General features: G+C 32.2%; 2 protein-coding genes across 5 annotated transcripts; both read right to left on the bottom strand.

Moving 5' to 3' along the window:
* Positions 1-1,296: 1,296 nt before the first annotated feature.
* MED26 (mediator complex subunit 26) lies at positions 1,297-6,994 on the bottom strand. Of its 2 annotated transcripts, none has more exons than XM_069129296.1 (4): positions 6,728-6,994; positions 5,334-5,408; positions 4,889-5,167; positions 1,297-4,364 (listed from the first exon to the last, which is right to left on the bottom strand). In XM_069129296.1, exons 1-4 carry the CDS (start codon positions 6,788-6,790, stop codon positions 3,165-3,167), a joined length of 1,617 nt encoding a protein of 538 aa, XP_068985397.1. In that variant the 5' UTR covers positions 6,791-6,994; the 3' UTR covers positions 1,297-3,164. The 2 variants fall into 2 exon arrangements, with proteins under 2 accessions (XP_068985397.1, XP_068985398.1); XM_069129297.1 differs by lacking the exon at positions 6,728-6,994 and adding an exon at positions 6,577-6,670.
* Positions 6,995-11,525: 4,531 nt separating this feature from the next.
* Positions 11,526-21,024, bottom strand: Max (MYC associated factor X). Of its 3 annotated transcripts, XM_069129288.1 has the most exons (6): positions 20,869-21,024; positions 20,754-20,813; positions 20,547-20,606; positions 12,655-12,714; positions 12,014-12,248; positions 11,526-11,755 (listed from the first exon to the last, which is right to left on the bottom strand). In XM_069129288.1, exons 1-6 carry the CDS (start codon positions 20,905-20,907, stop codon positions 11,574-11,576), a joined length of 636 nt encoding a protein of 211 aa, XP_068985389.1. In that variant the 5' UTR covers positions 20,908-21,024; the 3' UTR covers positions 11,526-11,573. The 3 variants fall into 3 exon arrangements, with proteins under 3 accessions (XP_068985389.1, XP_068985390.1, XP_068985391.1); XM_069129289.1 differs by lacking the exon at positions 20,547-20,606; XM_069129290.1 differs by lacking the exons at positions 20,547-20,606; positions 20,754-20,813; positions 20,869-21,024 and adding an exon at positions 12,770-12,926.
* Between the last annotated feature and the right edge of the window lie 2,041 nt (positions 21,025-23,065).

Genomic DNA, 23,065 nt, shown 5'->3' with positions numbered 1-23,065 from the left:
AAGTTTGATTAAACAGGAATAAATCATTAATATCGATACTTTTTACATCTGGTTTATTACTGAACTCTCTTAAATAGCATTGCTGTTTGACTTCAAGTATAGATATTTAAGCTCTGTTATTATTTAACAATGATTCAATCATACGGAACCGAATAAAATAAAATATTTCATCCTCAAATCACATTGACTGATATTATTTTATTAAGGGGTTGTTTCACTTTATTTAATCATTATTTCATAGTATATCACTTTTTTCAACAGATTCTGTATTATGATAGAATTGCAGTGGTAAAAAAGGCACGGGATTTCATTTCGAAGATGAGCGCTTTTCATATAAAATTATACTGATCTCTTTCTTTTATAAAAAAAAGACACATGCCATGGTTACTAACATATTTAAATGAAAATATCGTGATCAAAAAGGCATATCTTAAAATCTTAATAGAAATATACAATTCTGTTTATCATAGGTTATTGTTATCATAAACTTTTATTCGACGGATATATCGTCGTTCATTCACTAAATTTAATATTTCGTTACTCTGAAATAAAGCTGCTATCGGTGTATATTACGTAATAAGCGCATCATATACTCTGCAATCATAACGATAGCACAGCATGTACTTAGATTGATGGGAACCAGGGTTTGTTTAAAATTCATCCAATAATCTCATGGATCTTCATAGTGAACGATATCTATACATTGTTCGATAAAATGAAATTGTACTAAATAACAAGAGCGAACATTATTCTCAAATTTGATGGGGGTGTAACTAACTAAAGTAGAAAATTAATATAATTAAAAGTAAAATAAATTATATCCAGAAATGAATTATAATAAATGAAATGATATACATATATAGATCGAAATTATCATAAACAATCGCTTAAACAATCTTGAAACTACTATATGTATCATAGTATTTAATTATATTAACTTGTGTCTTTAATCTTAAATACAAAGGTATACACAAATGTCGGTATAAATAAAATACTTATCATATACTTGTAAAATAAGACATTGTAATTAATATAAATGTAACACGAGAAACTATAAAAATTTATATTATATATACATCGTTTTGGAAATATTTCACTATATTCAACTGTTATTATTGTGATGCTTAATTCAAAAGAAAAACTACTTCAGCGAGTGATCTCATTCTTTTGTCAATAATTGATGTTCACTTCAAACATTCAAAATATTCAAACATTTAAAAAACAATCGATCATAAGTGAAAGCAAAATAAAAAGGTAACTATTTTCATCAAAAAATGAACACATATAAAATCAGACATTTTCTTTTTCTAATTCATAATGTTTCACAAAGCTTTCATTATACATGATATAGTGGCATAATATGTACAATCTTTCTCCTGTTTTTTTCCTTTTTCTATTTTCTTTTTTACATAACACATAGTATTATTTGGTTATTACAGAAAATATTAATATATTTTGGTTCCAGTGTTTTCATGATTTTGAACGACGTATTTACATCTTTCAAATAATTTCAATCTTTCTTTTTGTTTAAAAAAATTACATAGCTTTGAAATATTTGTTGCATTACACTGGAACATTTGAACATTGCACGTAAAATATTTTCCTTCCAGCAATATAATTATGTATGTGTGGATTTTTGCTGCAATTGTTCTAAAAACAAGAATTTCTTTTTTCTTTTCATTTAGACTTTTACTTTCATTTTACTATGTTGTACTAATAACATATGAAATAAAATTGAGATAGAAAAATTTAAAACTTACTCGGATTGTATTACCTTTGCTAGAAGTATATGCAACATAATACTTTATTAGACAAATATTTTTTTTTACTTTTAAACTTTAATTAAGGCCTCGTTATATTCGGTTCGACTACTTTTTACCACGCGCAAAAAATTATTTTTCGTATTATATTTAAGTGACATCTGTACATTTCAATAAATACTTTAAATTTATAAACAGAATATTGTGTCAAAAAGCATTTGAAATATTATAGCGTTATCTTTTTGCGTGGTACAGGTATACAGGTATTTTGCCATAATCATTCCTTATACTTTTTGTGTAACATCATTCTTCAAACATATTGTAAAAATGATAGAATGAACCAAAGGGTATGTTACAGCAAATGAAATGTAACTACGCATAATTTTTCATATATTCTTTTTAAATATTCGAAAATAATTCTTTTTTCCTTTATGCATAGGCCAAAATGCACTATTTGATTCGATCTGTGTGCCTCTCTTTTCTTAGCAAGTGAATAAAATGGTTTGTACAATTTCTGGAAAGTGATCAATCATATTACAATGCTATATAAATCTTTTTCCAAAGAAAAATCCATTCTTTAAGAAAATGAAACATTATTGTTCTTATAAAAAATTTAATTATGATAAATTTGAAAAAAGTAATTTGCAGATTTTAAATCGCTTTTATAATCCGAATCTGATTTTTGCTAGCATTTTCTTAATACAGTGATAATTTAAGCAATAATGTCAATGTTAATGAGAATAATGATATAATATACACAATGAAAGACAAGCATTCAAAGAGTACCTTTTGGACTCAAATACATTGTCACAGACATTGGAGCTAAATATTACATTAGAAGCTCCAAACATTATGTTTTTTCATTTCCTAAATATCTTCTTTATGCCTTGTTCTGTATAAAACTTGCTTTGATAAGTCAATAATGAATAATATTGACGAGAATGATGATAATAATAGTAGTAGTAATAGTAACAACAATAACAATAATAATAAAGATACTCTTGTATTGTTGATGACGTCGATGGTGAAGATGATAACGATGATGAAGAAGACGACACTAATAATGTTGATTATAATAGTAAATGATTTTTACGAATAAAGTAAAACTAAGGTTTGTGACGACAACGAATATCATCGAGAATGATATTCACGCGAAAAATGATTGCCAGTTACATATTTCTAGCGTGATTGGTTCACACATTTAAAGTATCAGTTTTAATTTGAATAATTAGGGAACGATAATGATGATAAAGGTGGTAGTATAAAGAGCATTTATAGAAATAAAGGCAATCATAAATTGCAATAGAAATTGGTTTAATAGATTGATGACTGATCAATCTCTTTAATATTTATAGGGATTTTTCACAAATTTCAGGATAATAATAGAATAAGATAATAAAATTACTAATCAATAATAACATAAGGCAATATGTGGAAAACCTGGCCATTAGAACTGGACCTTGCTAGCATCTGATGCCATTCTCGAAATTCTTCATCAGGCTGGCTATACACATTGTTTACACTACTGATTTCTGACACATCTTCCTTTACCTCTGGTTTTTCATTACAAGTCGAAGTTAAAAACGATAATTTTGGTTGGAAGTTTCCATTCAGTCCTTCAACACATTGTGTATGTAACCTTTCTATATCCTCTGCAGTAATTTGTCTAGGTGGATACTCAGTACTATTTTGATCTTCTGTTGTTTCACACTCACTCCAATCTATTGAACTCGGATCTATTGGTGGTAACTTGGCCAATATTTCTTCAACCGTTAAATCTTGATACTGTTCTAATTGATTATTTTGAACATTTGTAACTGATTTTTCTTTGTACACTACACCTGATTCTTCACACTTAGATGGTACATCGAGACAGTTTTCTGTGGGCTTTAACCGACTTTCTGGTGAGGCTTCAGAAACTGTATTTCTATGGGACAAATTATTCTGAGGACCACGAAGGAACTTTGATACTTGTTCATTGCTACTCCTCAGAATATCTTCCATGCCGGATGATTCTACACTTTGACTAGGTAGAGCACTTGAATTAATGCTAGAATTGGTGCCGCGTGCCCGTAGATCAGCCAGCAATTCTTGTGTTGTCTTTAATTTAGGATTCCTTGAGATACTAGCTAGTTTTTCCTTTACACAATCTTCTAAAACCGGTTGCTTCTTCGTAGATTTACTGCCTTTCTTTCTACCACGTTTCTTTGGCCCTGATTCATCAGGTTTAGTGGAAGACTCCGTAAAATGATCAGAGATTCTTTCTCTAAATGTGGGGCTAGGCACTTGCATATTTGAATTACCACTCACATTTTCGCCATTTAGACGTTGTTTTTTAACAAAGGTTTCACTTTCGGTGATTGAGACTGAATCATGATGCTGATAATTATGTTGGTCCTTGGGATCATCTTTTCGAAGACGTTTGTTTGAACTGTGAGTTCGTGGCACTGCTTCCATCGAATGATGTTGGCTCGAAGAACCAAGCGTTGGTGGCACATCAGAACTTGTTCTGTGGTTGCTGGTTACTGTAATTGACTGCTTATTTGATGACGCATTAGGAGAATGTAAATGATCGCAATTCACAGATAGAACTGGACTAAGCACCTGCAATTGGAATAATGTATTAGTTCTATTATGTTCTATGAAAATAAAAGAAAATGTTATATACAAGTAGATTAAAAGTTAATATAATAGTGAATAAACAAATTAAAATTTGATCTGGTAAAAATAACAAATATAAATACTTTTAATACTTTTGAACTTAACAAATTATAAATTTCTTGTCAATCATGTTACTTTCAATGATCAATTGTTCTTTTACTCTGTTAGTCTTTTTTAAGTGTTGTTTATCCTTCAATATGTTCTCCTCGATTTCAAGAAACAGTTTAGATATATTACCTACTTATTGCTTATGTTGCTTATGAATTTGTAACAAAGCATTTCTGAATCTATATTTATATAAAATTTTTTCTTTAATTCATTGGAAATTTAATCACATTAAAACGAAGAACATCAATAACAGAATATATTCAATTTAGAAAGATATTATAATTATACAGTACATATGTATATGTTTTATATTTAATGTATATTATGTAAATAAAAAAATGAATACTTAAATGACTTACTCTGAGTGCAAGCGTATCCCTTAACAATGGACTTTGAGACCGCATTATACTTCTTAATGCCGGACTTTGTGGTTTAAAACATCTTAGTGCAGGGCTATGTGGTTTTGCTCCATTAAGAGCAGGTGGTGCAGTGTCTGCTGGTGTAGGCTGTGGAGTAGAATGAGCAGAAGGTAAAACCATATCACGCCATCTTCGTACCAAATCCTTCGCACGCTTTGCCAAGGCATCATTGTTTGTTTTTCGTCTAAGTTCATTGATGTATTTTCCAAGTCTTGTACTCTGAAATAATTCAACAGATCATTTTTATACTTATGTAATTAACCAGAAAACTGATAGAAATAAGACCAAATGAACGTGATGCAATTTCATTAAATTATCATGAAATGCAATTTCTGTCATTCTAATACAAAACTTGTTTAATATAATATATTTGCAGCATTTTTACCTCAAGCACTTCTTTAGTGATCGTCGTCTTTTCCAGGGCCGTAATGACATCCACAACAGCTCCCATGTCGATGACCTAATGAAATTTGATAATTGTGCCATTATGAAGTATTGATTTTGTAAATTAAATGTATTATATTTCTATACAAATGTACCACTTATATTAAATTGCTAGAATTAATAAAATGATTATATTTTGTATATCTGAAAATACCTTTCAATATATATGCTATTCCAATTTCCTAAATATTTGGGGAAATAGATATTTATATAAATTATTAATAAATTACATGTTTTTACATAACATATAAATAATTAGTGAATTACATGTTTTTACATAACATATAAATAATTAGTGACATTTCATTGTGCTTGTCTTATTAAATATTTAATGCACACAACGATTAAATCATTTATTATTGAAAATAAAAAAGAAAATACTTTTGCATTGTTTTAAAAATTTTATTATTATTTGAAAGAATGCAAATAAATTAAAAGATAATAAATTTAATACTTAAAATATTTTAATGCTTTATTAATATACAGAAAGTTTTAAAATTCTGATAAATTTACATCTGTGTTTTTAATCAATTACTACATTGTTAATAATAATTTGATAATTACATTCCTAGCAACACGTAACAAAAGATATTTCATTGCCTGATAAATTCGATCTTACAATAGTAAAATCGAACCATACTTTGATATAAAGCTCAAACTACTGTAACTACAAATGCAAATAATAGTACGATTCGATCATTGATACATTTAATACGTGATATAAAACATGAACGAACGTAAAATACAAATAATCAACACGTGTCTATATACATTTCCTTAATCTATAGCGAAATGAAAGTAGACTTATGGTAATGTTAACGTTTATCGCAAAAATTGTGCGAAAACGGCGATCGGACCCAAACCGCGAGATTCACCCAATTATTTTTGAATCTTCATTCTCTACACAAAATTCTAAAAAAGATATAAATACGGTAAAAAATGATAATTTGCGAAAGTACTGCAATCGAGTGTAACTAGAGTCTAAACAGCGGGAGACAGCTAGAAAGGAAGGGAACGGTGATTTCTTTGTAAGTTCCTCTCGACTTTGGACAATTCGCTGGAGGAACGTTAAGGTTATGCTCCAGGTAGTCGAAAAACGCGTTTTACGTTGGATGTATACACTCGATCAAAAGGAAAATTGGCTGACTGGAATCGAACGTACACAGAAGAAACGCATTACTCACTCACACGCGGAACCGCCACCACACTACACTCTCAGTGACTCTCGCGCACGCTACTGGTACAGGCACACGGCGCACGGGGGATCGAGAGTGGCCCGATAGCCGTTTGCGTGAACGGACGGACGGCGCATCGCGGATTCATTCCGCTACTTACATTGTATTCCTTATCAAGTGATTTCAACAATCTATCGGTGAGCTCGGTGCAATATCTCTGCATCGGGGGGGCACACTTAGGGCCCTCGCGGGGAGATTAGGTTAGCGCAAAATCGTCTCCACGCGTCCGAGTGTCACGAATACGAGAGCACGGGGGGACTTGCAATGGCGACTACTGAACTGTGCTCTGCTCGCATGCCCTCCCTACCTCCCAAGTGCCTCCTAGTCGCAGCCCATGCATCGTCCCTAGCCCCACGCCGCCTCATACTGCCAGACGAACGCTACTAGCTCCTCTCGTGGTTGGACGAGACTCCTAACCGTTACCACACCTCCCTTCTATCCCCACTACCGTACCGATAGCGCTCCAATCGGTTGCCAACTTTACGCAGCTAACTTCAAACTGCTGCTCTCGTCCACTCGCGTTTAACCCTGTTGCGATCGTTTAATTCTTGTATTTCAATCATGATTTTGTTTCAGCGAATAAAAAGAATTTTAATATTCTAGAAAAACGTTTGACATAAAATTGAAACCAGAAATCCATACAAACCAATAATAATTTTTCTCATATTTTTACTATATTCAAATTTGAGATACTTTAAACATTAGAAAAATTCAATTGGGTTAAAAGTGTCCTGAAAAATGCAGTAGGGTTATTCCCTTCTTATTAATTTGTCTTCGATTTTGAATTGCTCAATTTTTCCGTCAAAATTTGATCGTATAAAAAGGCACTTGTATGTTTCATTCTAACTTACTATGTCTAGTAATTTTGACTTATTACCAAATTTAGAGGAAAATTTTAAATTATATAGTTACTATACTTTGTTTCAGCAAATATTTTATCAAATTTAGGATATAATTGTTGAAAATAGTTCATTATTGGCTGATTACTATAAATAAAATGTAATTTTCACACCTAAAACAAATACAATTTCAATGATAAAAATTGCGTTTGCTTTTAATAATCAAATTTGTAACATTGTAGAACGCTCCGAAGTTACCTACACGAATGCTGCGCTTATAGTACCAATATAAAAAACGTGAAGTAACTATCTAGTTCTTTATTTGCAACATACAATGAATTTACATAAAAATATGTGTATATATATACATATATACAGTTATATTAGTATTTTTGCTTAGTTGTGTAAAAATATACGAACATTTAAAATGATAATAATGTTAAAAATGTTGATTATTTAAATGGTAGTTTATTAATTGTATCATTCATTATGCTCATTATTTTTTGTATTAATTATTACGGTCTGTGTAATGTGTGCTTAATAGGAGAAATTTTGTGCAGATTAACAGCAACTTTCTACTATCAGAGATCAAGAATCGTCCATTTTATTGTCATTGCATACTATTATTCTTTATTGGAGTGGTATATGTGGTTGATAATTAACAGTTTCTCGTATGTGGTACCCATAACCTATAAGTATCAAATTATTCAGAACAATCAAATATTATTCTTATCTTTAGATGAACAGCACACCTTCATCACATTTAAATTCACGAAAAAAATTGTTTAACAGGTACAAATATGTAAAATGCTTAATACTAAGTTTTTGACGGAATACTCGAAAAATATTTTGTGACCTTACCTGTCTAAAGTTTCAAATTATTCGCGTATTTTCTCTCCTACGTGCTTAAAATTATATTTTCATTTTTTGTCTAAAATTAAATAAATTTTGGAGCTGCAAGAGAAATAGATATTTTGTGTTATGTTGAGTATAAAGAAGTTGAGCTATTGAATATGTGATACATCTGAACAAGTTCGCGCATGCATTATCTCGATCAAGTGCATACTTATTGTATGGTAAATATATTTTATCAAAATAATTTGCAAAAGTTACACTTAATGATATGGTCTGAATAAGTGTGCAAAACTTGAAAACATAAAAATGTAATTTTGCTACTTCAGTAATTTGTTGTATCAATATACCACGAAAGTATTAATTACAGATAATTTTTTATATACTACAAGTATGTATTTCTTGAAAATTCTACACGAATTATTTCATAATATTTTATAGGTAATTGAGATCTTTAATATAATACGTAACATTAGTGTTACATATTATACTTTGTTGCAGAAAAAGATGATTACTCATAAAATAAATTTTTTTATAATATAAAATATCACGTTTTCATTATTTATTTATGTATATTGTTCGTAAATAATTGTAGAAAATCAATTATATTTGCCTAATATGTTTAGAAAGATATAACAAAGATGGTCGGAGTTTTGGAACAAGGTTAAGTAGAACATATGTTTATGTGGCTTCTTGGATATTTATGTTAAAATTATTTCGAAAACTCTGCCAGCATATGTAGTAATTTATTTTGTATATTTGTAACTATAATTATTGTGTAATTAAAGAATATGATATAATGCATTGCAAATTTTCATTTTTAATGATTCATGTCTGTCTCCTAGATTAATAATTCAATTGTTATAATTATTACATTTTGTAGAATATTACATTTTGTAGAATATCTTTATAAATATTCTCGTTAAACATTGACAATACTTGAAAAAGAAACTTTCTGTAATATATCACGTACATCATAATATTAAATTCCTTTGTATGGACATATATATATATATATATATATATATATATGTTATATATATATTACATACTATATATATATATATATATGCGATAAAGAACTATCAGGATAGCCTATGTTTTAAATGCAATACACTTATAATTACTTTTAATATTATAGTACAAGTTGAAGAACATAGTGATGTAAAGATTCAATTTTACAAGAGAAAACTTACGTGATTAAATAAACATATTTCAATTAAGTGATTACACTTATATCTTATCTGTGTATTTGCTAATAAATGTACATATTTTTAAATCATTTCATTATTTACGATTGTTGTTTCTAGTTACTCTAATTTGATGTTGGTAATGTTATAGGTTTAATATATTCATAAATGATAATTCATACAATGTCCTAAATTTGGTCTAACTACGTCTATTTTGACAGTTTTCCAAGTGTGAATATATGCAAAATTTTACTTCTTGTTAGTACTACTAACTCCCGAATGAAGACGCCACCATGCTTAAATTAAAAAACGAAATTTCTTGATCTGCAGAGCAAATTCTTAGACTATTCAGGGATTGAAGTTTTAACTCTCATAAATCATCTCTGTATTTATACATCATCTTTGTGTCATTATTCCGATTTTCTACAGAATTAATTACATGCAATAAGTGTAGTGCCTTATTTTGTACATGGTGGCGCCATCTTATGGTAAATCAATGGTACTAAGAATAAGCAAAATTTTCATATAGATGTTGTCGCCAAGTCCAAGTTAGAACACTACACTAATCACATCTAATTAATACTTAGATAAAACTAATCTTAATTAATTCCTTACGTTCAAAACTTTCTTTCGAACTATCAAATGTTAAAAAATTCTTCCTGTCCAAGGACCAATAAAATTTCAATAAAATTTTGCCACCTGTCGATTAAACATAAGTAATTATTACATACGCACACATCAGGTGTAAATATCTCGAGATTAAATGATGGGAATAGTATAGCTATTAAAATTTACCACACTCTATAAGGATACCACAAAATAAATATATTTTTTATTATCTTATATCTTATTTAAAAGAAATGGTGATGATCTTGAAATCTTGTAAAAAAATGATCATAAGAAGAAACTACTTCCTCTGTTGTCCTGAGAAGCTTTATCATACAATAATAAATAAAGCACGCAGTTTGGTCACTTTGTATACATATATACCTTTTAGAACAATATGCATATAAATAAAATGTATTTCACAAATGATCTTTATTTCTAGTGATTATAAGTATCTAATAATTTTACATTCGATTTTAATAAATTCTTCATAATTTATAAAATAAATTTCGTATTTCTTAATATTATAGAGTACAATATTTCCTGCTAAAAGAATATTACTCTATAACTAATTGATTTGATATAATACTTTCCATCTATTTACAAAGACTCCTATAAAGTTCAAAAGGAAGAAACATTTTTCTTAAAAAAATACTCTAATTAAAATAAACATATACCATTATCAATACTTACTTTCTACCATATAGACATATATGTAAAAGGTTAAAAAGTGATTAAAATTGAGTAATTCTTATTATAATACATTTTCTAATATATTTATTTCTATATACTTCAATATATTTTCCTCTAGTAATAAAAATTTTATCCATATAATTATTAAATTCTTCTCCAAACGAAAAAATAATTCCAAAACTTTCATAAATTTTACAATTGAGCATATATCTAGTATTTTCAGATTCTTCAATAAATCAACAATACAATAATTATGATAAGTAATCTTGAATAAATAAATTAAAAATTATAAGAAAACAAAGGAAACATTTGAAACTCTCTTTTAGAAAGAGATTATATATTTAGAGAAATGTATTGCTTGAATTTGTATTGATAAAGTGGTTACTAATAGCACAACCTTAATTACATTCAATTAGTTTATCAGTATAAGAATTTAGAAGTATAAATCAAAACACCTCACAATACATTATTTATTTTATATTAAACAACTATTTTCATAAATAAAATAATTCCAATATTTTAACAAATTTTAAGAATCTATTCCAAAGTGTTCGTAATGTATTATTTCATGAATCTTTGAATGAAGCAATAGCATTACTTATAATTTGTACAATATTTTCTACACCGGTTTTAAGACATTCAAGATTCCACTGAAAGACTCCATTCACTAAGTGTCTCCATCTTATGTAAATAAATATATATATGGAGTTTAATAGTAACGAAAAAATAAATTTTTGTCAAAACAAAAATTAGATCAAACCATTGGTCAATGGTGGAGGCCTCCGACTTTCAGTTTTTTTGATTGACGAACTGTCCTGCTAGTTTCACTATCTGATGATTCAGACTCTGTGTCATTGTATCCAGGCATTGGTACACCTTCTGACTTTGTGACTTCACAAGTTTCAGCAGCGAAATTGCCTGTTATCTTTGCTTTCTCAAGTGCCCTAACTATAAATAGTACAAAAATACATTTATGGCGCAGAAAAATTTTGCAGAACAATATTATATATATTTTATAGTGTATCGAACACATTTCAATATAATTTTAAAATATAAAAGTAACATATATAAACTTTTACCTAAACTACAATCATAACAAAATATACTTAATGGAGAATAATTGTAATAATCCTCTATTTAAACTATATTTTGAATTTTCAAAGAGTGTTAGAATAAAATCTGATTAATTTTCTGATTAATATTTACTTTGAGACTCCAAGAGACTATTCTGGCGTTTCAAGTCATCAATATCCTGTTGATGAGAGGAATTCTTGCGTCGCATAAACTGTATATACTCAGCAGCTTTCTTCAGTATTTGTGCCCTACTTGCAACCTTTTCTCCTTGCAATGCAGGTACAGAGTCTCTAAGGCTGGAGAAGCTATCCTTAATGTGATCCCGACGTTTCCGTTCCAGCGCATTATGATGTGCCCGTTTTTCTGCCTATCAATATATACAATGTTTTTTCATATCAAATCAAACTACATTATATATAAGTTGTACAGAAATCTTATATCTAAATTCTTGCCTTATAATCAATATTAATCTTAACATTATTATTAAAAATGAACATGTGTGTGTATATCTTAATCTTAATTATAAAATTAAATCTATAGATCAATATACATATTAGTCGAGTATCTTCATTTTATATGATATTCAATGATAAATTATTTACAAGAATAAATTAGTTAAATCGCACGGAAAGTGTCCATTTAACCTCAACAATATTTACATTTTATATTTTGAAAATAAAACTTGTTTATATCGTTAATTAAATAAAAGATGTTGAATAAATAAATGAAATTAGAAAGAATGGAAGGAAAATAAAAGTGGATAATGAACTTACTTGAGAATAATATTGGGTATTGTTTGAATGCCTCTGCCTAGAATCGGAATCGTCACCTTCCTAAAAAACGATCTCTTTAACAAGGTCCATTGAAAGAACAGTTTTAAGGGCTTACATCGCTCTCAATGTCGATGTCTCGATCATCGTCACTCATTATAAATTCCTAGGCAAACAGGTAAACAAAAAATACTTTATCAACTTTGTAAGAAATATAAAAACAGTGTACATACAGTACATATATAACAAAACGCACGTAGGATTTGACAACCACGAAAGTCACTAGTTCTTAGGAACTTGTCTAGGGCTTTTATTTTCAAAAGGCGCAGTGTTTGTTTATTTCTCAATTTCATAACAATAGAGAGGAATTATTTTCTCTCTGATAATAGATAGAAGATTTTATCGCAGAAATAACTAATAAACTGTTGAAGTAATTTATATTTAATAGAAACAATAAAATAACAAAGAACTGTCACTGATTATTGAAACGTATATATATATATATGTCGGGTTCTCACTGGAGTTAAGGGCGGTTGATGAATCTTCACTTGAATTGGCTATCGTTATGTATTCTAGCTGATCTTTATTGGTACAGATGTGATTATTACAGAAGTTAACAAATAATAGCGGCGATCGGATAATCGAGATGTCGATGACAATGACTTTAGGTTCGATAACAAATCCACGGTCAACGGGATGATGAATGCGATGTGATACATGATTCTGGTATGACTTGTTGTCATAAGCCCACTGTCGTAAATCTCGGGCACCCATACTCGGATTAGAACATAAACAACTATTCCTCGGTTTTATTATTTAAGTGCAGCTATAATAAAAAGTCTGGACTAAAGTATTGAGGACCTTCACAAACGTTCCAAAGAAAGGCCCCGATGTCCTTTCATCTCCGACACGGCCATCCTGACAATCACACGTCCTCGGGTGTTTCTAAGATATTGTGTTTTCTCAACATTAGACTCAATGCAACTGACATTATTTACCATTTAGCTAAATGTTCCAATAAGCCAAGGGTCCAGTTCAACAACAAAATTTTCATCGGATGTTTAATAACAAATAAAAGAAAGCAGAAATCAGTAGCATTACGATTAGTATTCAAAGTGCTAGTTGTATCCTGTGGATTACCAGTCAGATCGTAATGATATGACAGACCATTCTCGATATCGCACCTAGTGAATCTTACTTTTCTAGATCACATTACCACTTTGAGCTTATGTGAACACACTGTGCTAGATCAGGTTCTGCCCGAGCAGTCGAGCTATGCGGACGTGTGAATCAGTGCCTTCGTGAGTGCGACAAGTGGGAAAAACAAAATGACTCAAGACAGAACCAATCGCTAAATAATGGAAAATATGCAACAAATACCACCAATAAAAATACTAAACAAAGGCGAAACATATTTTATAAACAGAGCTGTAGATACAACAAACCCAAATCAATCAACAAACGAAGATCATGACTGCTCAGTTATAAAGGAAACAGAAACGGGAACTACACAAAAGAATGACGAGAAGAATAACATCAACAACGATCTATCACACCAGAATGAAAGCTGGAAGGTTGTAACTCCCAGCAAAAAATGAAAAATAACATCAAATACAAATGCTAGGAGGGCTGTAGAAACGGAAAGGCAACAATGGCTTCAAGAAATTCCTCTCCAAAACTCCTTTAGACAAAATACAGACGGCAAGGAGACAAATGCATTGGCTGACAAGTCGAAAATCCAAACTAAATATAGAAAATAAATTAAAAATATACAAAATGATCATAAAACCAATCTGGACGTACGGAATACCACTATAGGGAACAACAGCAATATATAACCAAAATAGAGACAATGCAAGCTAAAATTCTTAGAACAATAGTAAGCGCCCCATGGTACGTTAGAAACGAGGACATTCGGAAAGACCTAGGAATACCAACGGTCAAGGAGGAGATTAGCAGATGTGCAAGAAGGTACAGAGAAAGAATAGCAACGCACCTGAACCGGCTAGCAGCGGAAACGATCAACACATCAAGCATAAAAAGAAGACTAAAAAGGAAACGCCCAACAGATCTCACAAAGGATATAACCTAACAAACACGAAGATGGTACCTCGCTGGGGGTAGCCACCCACATGATAATCAAACAGCCAAAAAATTCTACCAAATGTCCAAATCGGACAAATTGTGAATGTAAACAACTAAATAAAAAAAAGAAAAAAAAAAGATCTTGACTTAAAATTTCGCAACCAATCATGATATCATATTTTAAAGGACATGAAAAATTATCTCCAATGTAAACCCATCAATGCAATGGACAAAATTTGAGATGTACGTATAATACAAGTTCCTCGCATTACTATTATATCAGTGGTTCTTTTGTCAGAAAATCTCAAGGCTACGGATTCTTTAATTAGTGAACACTCGGCTCCAGAATCGGAGTAAAATGAAAACAACTCACCCAGATGACTTGATCTACCAGTTGGCGCTTTCACTACTCAGAAATTGACTCGACGCTAGTTATAGTTGCTAATTATAGTTTCTTTTCCGCAATAACAGACAATTAGGCGCGATGTGACCCTGCTCGTGACACTTGAAACAAGACACCTTCGACGATGCGGCTGGTCGGTTTTCTTCTGGGTTTCGTATATTCTACTCCTGCTCAGATTTTACTCTCATGTGGCACTCCGTTCTTCTATGTCTGTGGGTACCACAGCGGTAGCACTTACTCCGGTGGTCCGATGGCCTTCTTCGTTTAGCTTTGGGGCCCGCCTGTGGATTAGCTGGTGAAGACGTAGACTCGTCCTCGTAAGAGAAAACTGTCATCTCGTTTCGAAATTGGTCCGCGGTCTTGAGATCCTTCGTAAGTGCTAATCATCTGAAGCGTCGATCTTGCGAACTTAGTAGGTAAAGGGTGGTAGCATTGACCAATTCTGTCGTCGTTAAATTTTGCCACCTCGCATTCAGAAGGGAATTGAGACACATACCGTAGGCTCCAGGGGTTTCATCCCTCAATGGTCGTTCCTTGGCTACCTTCATCAGCGCCGCGGCTGCTGTTTCTTTGCCACCAAAACGCGCAAGAAAATATTCCTTAAATCTTGACCAAGTAAGGCCTCCCCGGACCGGTATTTGCGTAAGTCATATAGCGTGTTGCGTATAGTGGTGAATAACTCGTCGCCTTGTACAGACCTTCCCTCCAGGAGTAGACCGACAGTTGCGCATCGTGCAGCCGGGTCGGCGTCCGGAAAGTGAGGGAAATTGACGTTGCTATTAATTGGGCAATTTCCATGTTGCTGGTTAGAGAAGGCTAGCCGCCCTTGAGGGAAAGTTGCTAGCGGGAAGTGTCATTTCGTGAGAAAAATAGATTTCCCCTATCTTCCCGTAGTTGGGACAAAGACTGTTTGTCTGTTTGAAGGACTTTAGGTAACTAGACCTTAGTGTTTATAACGGCCTTCGGGCTAGCTGATCACGTACTGTGGAGACACGTCGGCATCTGGTAACCATCATACCCGAACAATAGGATCTGCGTGCAGCGAGCTACGGGACAAAAACCGTTGGAATGTTTACTGTCGCGTACCGCTACAACTATTTCTTTTTAAGGAGAGCTATGCTCCATACCTTTGTTAGACAAACCGTTCATCCCTTGACCGCGGCTACGTTCGGCGTGTCACGTAAATGTAAAGGTTGGTTGATGAAATAAAATAGCTGAGTCGTAACACAACTATTAATATTGTTTTAATTAAACTTTATTATGAATTCAGCAATCACAATGTAATACACACTGAATTAACATAAATTACAATTCACTCCAACCACGTTATGTAAGACTTAGTTACACTGATACGTTAAGTACGCGACTGTTATAAGGGTAGAGACCGGTAAAGATATGTTGACTATTCTAAGGATACAGAATAAGTGAGTCTTACTGACGATACTGTGCCTGAGTAAGGCTACGGGTTGGGTGTGTCTAAGGACACGGGATTATCGGATTTGTTGATGACAATTTTGGTTAAGGAAGTGAGGGCAGTAGACACCGTCTCCGATTGGATAATAGAACGGTTGGTGGACCAGGAAGGGTTTTAGCCGCCCTCGCGAGAAAGTTGCTAACGGAACATACCAGATGTGAAGAAAACCAACTTTCTATGCTAATATGTAGTAAACAATAAACGTCAAAGGAAATCTAAGACAAGAGATACTCGTTTGGTCCGAAGGACCACCAACTATGAAAATTCCAAGACCCCTGGTGAGTACTTAAGACTATTGAGGGTACGCGCCAAGGATGTGCAGATATCTGGGTGCCATCCTGTCCGCGGTGTGTGGCCTGATCTCTGATGTGAATTGACGTTACAGGCGACTGGTTGTCGCCTCGAGCCCAAGCTCATTATCACAAATCCCGAACAAATACAATCGGATTGAATGACGACAATTGCTTAATTACGGCTATGGTAGAATCTAGATTACAGTGTTAAGGGATTTTCCCAAAGTTCCAAAGGGAAGGCTCCGGTGTCCTTTCATCACAGGAGGAAATTATGTCACTAGTATCAAAATTGAATTTAAATAAATCTACACTTTTTGTATCTTTCACATATCTTATGTTCTAAATTCAATATTTACTATAATGTTGTATAGTTTAATTGTATAAGTTGAATGTATTGACAATGTATAATAACATGTGAAATATGTATAAGAACCATAAAATTATTATTAACAGCTCATGAATTTTTAATTCTTTACTTAGAAAAGTTAAATTATTTTAAGATTGATTATCTTTTTAATATTATGTTTAGCTCTCAAGTAAGAAGTAATAAAATATTTAAAGTTTATTGTATCTTTATTATTTTAGGTTATTTGATAACCTACAGGTTGCGATAATAATTTATTTTTATACAGAATAAAACAAAAAAAAAAGTTTATTAAGTAGCTACCGAAATAACAAAGTATTCTATCATTTTAATTAAAAATAAGATTTTAAAGGAAATTTATCCTCTAAAATTTATTGTATCTAATATGATTAATTTTGTTTGTTTCATTTGGGCATAAAGTAAATCAATATTTGGCATAGTTTTCAAGAAATTGGTAATGCTCTGCATGATTCACTTTATTTGCCTGTTACGTTGGAAAAGGAGGAATCATAGTAATTATATTATCGTTTGGGACTTGGAGTGGCCGTCCGTTTATGAATCGGACAGCACCTCTGCCTCATTTGGGAAAGTCCGAATTTTCAACCACCCAAGTTATAAACCTTTACCATGCGGACCAGAGGCTCATAAATACCCTAAGTGCTCGATTGGTCAGATCTAAAGTAAACCTCTGGTACTCAGCAGCTTTAATTTACCTTCACCTTGAAGCGTTAATCTCGTTCAAGGTTCGCGATATCAACCGATTAGTTGCAACCTGGCTAATCGCCACATAGTTGAGAATTCGCAACAAATATATTTTTTATTTTATTCATTTATATTATTGGTAGAATTATGGGTTATTATAATTTTATTGATTTCTCATTAAATAATACTACTTTCGTATCTACTTTATTAATGAATGTATTTAGAGAAATATATCAAATGTATCTTTTATTATGTTAGCAACAGAAATATGTAAAAAATTAATTGTATAATTACAAAGAAAATATATTTCGGAAATATGCAAGTTTAATAAAGAAATATTACAATTGTATAAAGGTACAAATATTTTATTGTATTTCTGTACATATGTATGCATATAAAATTTCTCGATACCGATTGCAGTTGGTGTTAGTTTCGACGGCTCCTCTTACAGATCCTGACTGTAACCAATGCAAAAAGTGAAAGAATTAACAAATGAAACGTCGGTACTATCCTATAATACTATCACTGATGTGTGGGACGTTTGGAAATTTTCAATTTATCTTTTTGATTAATCATTTTATCTAAAGAATTTATACGCACAATTATTTTTTTCTAGGCTTTCTAATTTTTGAAATCTGACTCCGAGGATGAAAGGACGAGCATTCCAAGCACATTCCAAAATATAATGGGTGAAATTGAAATTGCAATTGACAGGACACAGTGAATAAAACTGAAAGCAGGCGAATCTAGGGGTAGGATGCCCATTAGTATGATATTCAAGGATATCGCAGGGCCTACTGGCTATGCTAAGAGAAATATTATGTTGGGTTGTGTAACTAGTGCTTTCGAATTGATAATTGACAGACACATAATGGGACACATAAAAGATTGCACTGAAACCAAGGTACATCGAATTTTGAAAAATGACTGGACAATCACAGTTGCTGAGTTAAGTAGTTTTCTAGGAATTCTATATGACCGGGGCACATATGAAGCAAGATCATTGAAAGTCTCCGAAAGATTACAAACAGATAAATTTGCGCTGATATTCGAATTATGGAACAGATCTATAAATAATAGCCAGGCTTGTTACAAGCCATATGAAAATATCTCAATAGATAAACAATTATTTCTAACAAAAGCCCAATGCAGGTTTACACAATATATGCCGAATAAGCCTAATAAGTTTGACATTAAGTTTTGGTTAGCAGTTGACATCCAAATAAGATATATTTTGAATGGTTTCCCTTATATGGGGAAAGATGAACACAATTATAAACATGTTCCAGAAACCATTGCTTTTTATAATAAAACAAAGTTTGGTGTGGGCGTCGTTAACCAGATGGCATGTAAATATAGTGTGAAAACAGGGAGTTTCCAATGGCCCCTTCAAGTTGTTTTCAATATTTTAGATTTGGCAGCGATAAACACATGGATATTATGCAAAGAGTGCACTGGATCGAAAATATCCAGAAAGGAGTTCATATTTTGCCAAAGATCAGACGCTTCGTTTCTGTCACTTTCAACGTGAAAAAGAAGTGCGAAAAAGTTGCCAAGTGGGCTACTGGAAAGGAAATAAAAGCAACAATTGTTGTACATACTGCAAAAAGATCGTATGCGGAAAATGCATAAACAAAATTCAATATATTTGTAAAAAATGTGCTCAATAAATATGATTACCCTATACTGTTAATATTAATGTTATCATTCCCGTGATAATTAAAAAAAAAACTTTTTACTTATTAATAACTTATTTAAACGTGTAGCCTAATATTATTCAATTCAAACTTAATTTGAATAAATCGATTTTTTAAAGAAAATGCGTATTTTCGTATATCCGTCGATTTGACGGGTACTCGTAAAGATAGGTATATAAGAAACGTATTTTGAAAGTGTTAGAATAAAATCTAATTAATTTTCTGATTAATACTTACTTTGAGACTGCAAGAGTTTATTCTGGCGGGTCAAGTCATCAATATCCTGTTCATGGGTGGAATTCTTGCGTCGCATTAACTGTATATACTCAACAGCTTTCTTGAGTATTTGTGTCCTACTTGCAACCTTTTCTCCTTGCAACGTAGGTACACAGTCTCTAAGGTAGGAGAAACTATCCTTAATGTGATCCCGACGTTTCCGTTCCAGCGCATTATGATGTGCCCGTTTTTCTGCCTATCAATATATACAATGTTTTTTCATATCAAATCAAACTACATTATATATAAGTTGTACAAAAATTTTACATCCAAATTCTTGCCTTATAATCAATATCAATCTTAACATTATTATTAAAAATAAACATGTGTGTGTATATCTAATCTTAATTATAAAATTAAATCTATAGATCAATTTACATATTAGTCGAGTATCTTCATTTTATAAGATATTCAATGATAAATTATTTACAAGAATAAATTGTTTAAATCGCACGGAAAGCGTCCACTTAACCTCAACAATATTTACATTTCATATTTTGAAAATAAAACTTGTTTATATCGTTAATTAAATAAAAAATGTTGAATAAATGAATAGAATTAGAAAAGAAAGGAGGAAAATAAGAGTGGATAATGAACTTACTTGAGAATAATATTGCGTATTGTTTGAATGCCTCTGCTTAGAATCGGAATCGTCACCTTCCTAAAAAACGATCTCTTTAACAAGGTCCATTGAAAGGACAGTTTTAAGGTTAAGTTTTTAATTTATCGTTAATTAAATAAAAGATGTTGAATAAATGAATAGAATTAGAAAAAAAAGAAGGAAAATAAGAGTGGATAATGAACTTACTTGAGAATAATATTGCGTATTGTTTGAATGCCTCTGCCTAGAATCGGAATCGTCACCTTCCTAAAAAACGATCTCTTTAACAAGGTCCATTGAAAGAACAGTTTTAAGGACTTACATCACTCTCAATGTCGATGTCTCGATCGTCGTCACTCATTATAAGTTCCTTGGTAGGTTTAAGAAATAGGTAAACAAAAGATACTTTATCAAGCTCGTAAGAAATATACAGTGTACATATAGTACATATATCACAAAACGCACGTAGGATTTGACAACTACGAAAGTCACTAGTTCTTAGGAACTTGTCTAGGGAGTTTATTTTCAACGAATCCGCGGTCAACACGTATGGCTCAACGTACAAGTAGAACTTGAACTGACCCGCAGTCCAAGTGGAACTAATTGACCTTTTATATATATGTCGGAGATAAAAGAACATCGGGATTTCCCGCCTGCAATGTTGGGAAAAACCCCAATACCCTAGTCCAGACTTTTACTATAGCTACACTTAAGTAATAAAAATAAGAAATTGTTCTAATGTTTCAATCTGGCCTTTATGACGATGGGTTCGGGCTCGAAGTGACATAGCGGGTCACTAGACGTAGCCACGGTCACGGGAGGGACGTGTACTTGACAAAGGTATGGAATGATTATATGGCCCTCATTAAGAACAAAGATTGACCCGAGAAGTGGGGACAGGAGTATATAAGGGCAGTTTCATTTGGATCGAGGGCTAGAGAAGTAGAGAGTTAGGTAGTCATTGTACGAATTACTGATTGAGTTACTCGAATCGTGTATTACGTTGATACTCGTCCTCCCGTGGACCGTGGATTCGTTATCGAACCTGAATCCGTGGTTACTATCATCTCGACCATTCTATCGCCGCTATTACTCATAGCCTCTTGTAGTGTCCACATTTGTACCAATAAACCGTAGCTACATCCGCCATGGTAAAGTAAGTAAAGGTTCATCGAACGCCCATAATTCCAATCCTTCTCCGACATATATATTATTATAGTGTAAGATAAGTAAGTGACTGATCTGCGGGTGTAAACCCGGTCAAAGAATGTTGACTGCTTGAAAGATGGAAGATCAGTGAAGTTCGGTGATGATGCTGTGGCGGAGGAAAGCTAAGGATGGGTGTTAGGTGTCTAGCGCACGGGACCATCGGATTTGTTGGTGACGATTTTGGCTAAGAGAGTAAGGGAAATAGGCTTCGTTGTTAATTGGTTATTTGCTATGGTGGTGGGTGAGGAAGGATGCTAACCGCCCTCGAGATAAAGTCGCTAGTGGGAGGCCGCATACGTGAGAAAAGGCAACTTTCCCGTATCAACCCGTGGTGGACAATAAAGTTTAGGAAACAATGCAGAGAAATTCGGTTCGAAGGACCTCGACTAGGAAATTGCTGAGATTTATGGAGGGTACTTGAGAATATTGAGGGTACGCAGTAAGGGCGAGCGGACATCTGGTTACCATCTTGACCGCGGTGTGTGGCCTAGAAAAGTTAGCTTAGAAAAGTTAAATTATTTTAAGATTGATTATCTTTTTAATATTATGTTTAGCTCTCAAGTAAGAAGTAATAAAATATTTAAAGTTTATTGTATCTTTATTATTTTAGGTTATTTGATAACCTACAGGTTGCGATAATAATTTATTTTTATACAGAATAAAACAAAAAAAAAAGTTTATTAAGTAGCTACCGAAATAACAAAGTATTCTATCATTTTAATTAAAAATAAGATTTTAAAGGAAACTTATCCTCTAAAATTTATTGTATCTAATATAATTAATTTTGTTTGTTTCATTTGGACATAAAGTAAATCAATATTTGGCATAGTTTTCAGGAAACTGGTAATGCTCTGCATGATTCACTTTATTTGCCTGTTACGTTGGAAAAGGAGGAATCATAGTAATTATATTATCGTTTGGGACTTGGAGTGGCCGTCCGTTTATGAATCGGACAGCACCTCTGCCTCTTTTGAGAAAGTCCGAATTTTCTACCACTCAAGTTATAAACCCCGCTGGGGATAGCCACCCACATGATAATCAAACAGCCAAAAAATTCTACCAAATGTCCAAATCGGACAATGAGAGATCCGTTCACAAGTCACTCAACATTACATGTAAATTCCTATATTCAAGCTATTAATGCGAATGCAAAGTTCTGACCTTATTTGTCCGTGCATTTGCGTGAGCAGTGATAGATATTTCGTAGCCTAAGTTGGGAAACATTTATCTCCTACGTAGCGCTTACACAAGTCTACAAACTTAAAAGAAAGCATACACCATGCGACATCTATTTTCTACACAACGCATGC

This window comes from Bombus flavifrons, chromosome 16 (assembly GCF_040668555.2).
Source record: "Bombus flavifrons isolate JBK064 chromosome 16, iyBomFlav1_principal, whole genome shotgun sequence".
NCBI classification, from domain to species: Eukaryota; Metazoa; Arthropoda; class Insecta; order Hymenoptera; family Apidae; genus Bombus; species Bombus flavifrons.
This window is presented reverse-complemented; position numbering and strand designations above follow the sequence as displayed.

What these genes read in the sequence shown, in the direction of transcription:
- MED26 (XM_069129296.1), bottom strand. Translation starts at nt 6,790, where the DNA reads ATGCAGAGATATTGCACCGAGCTCACCGATAGATTGTTGAAATCACTT. An exon ending in TCACTAAAGAAGTGCTTGAG is followed by an intron (nt 5,168 to 5,333) that starts GTAAAAATGCTG and finishes GAATTATTTCAG; the next exon opens with AGTACAAGACTTGGAAAATA. An exon ending in GGGATACGCTTGCACTCAGA is followed by an intron (nt 4,365 to 4,888) that starts GTAAGTCATTTA and finishes TTCCAATTGCAG; the next exon opens with GTGCTTAGTCCAGTTCTATC.
- Max (XM_069129288.1), bottom strand. Translation starts at nt 20,907, where the DNA reads ATGAGTGACGACGATCGAGACATCGACATTGAGAGTGAT. An exon ending in ATACCCAATATTATTCTCAA is followed by an intron (nt 12,249 to 12,654) that starts GTAAGTTCATTA and finishes ATATATTGATAG; the next exon opens with GCAGAAAAACGGGCACATCA. An exon ending in TAGTCTCTTGGAGTCTCAAA is followed by an intron (nt 11,756 to 12,013) that starts GTAAATATTAAT and finishes TACTATTTATAG; the next exon opens with TTAGGGCACTTGAGAAAGCA.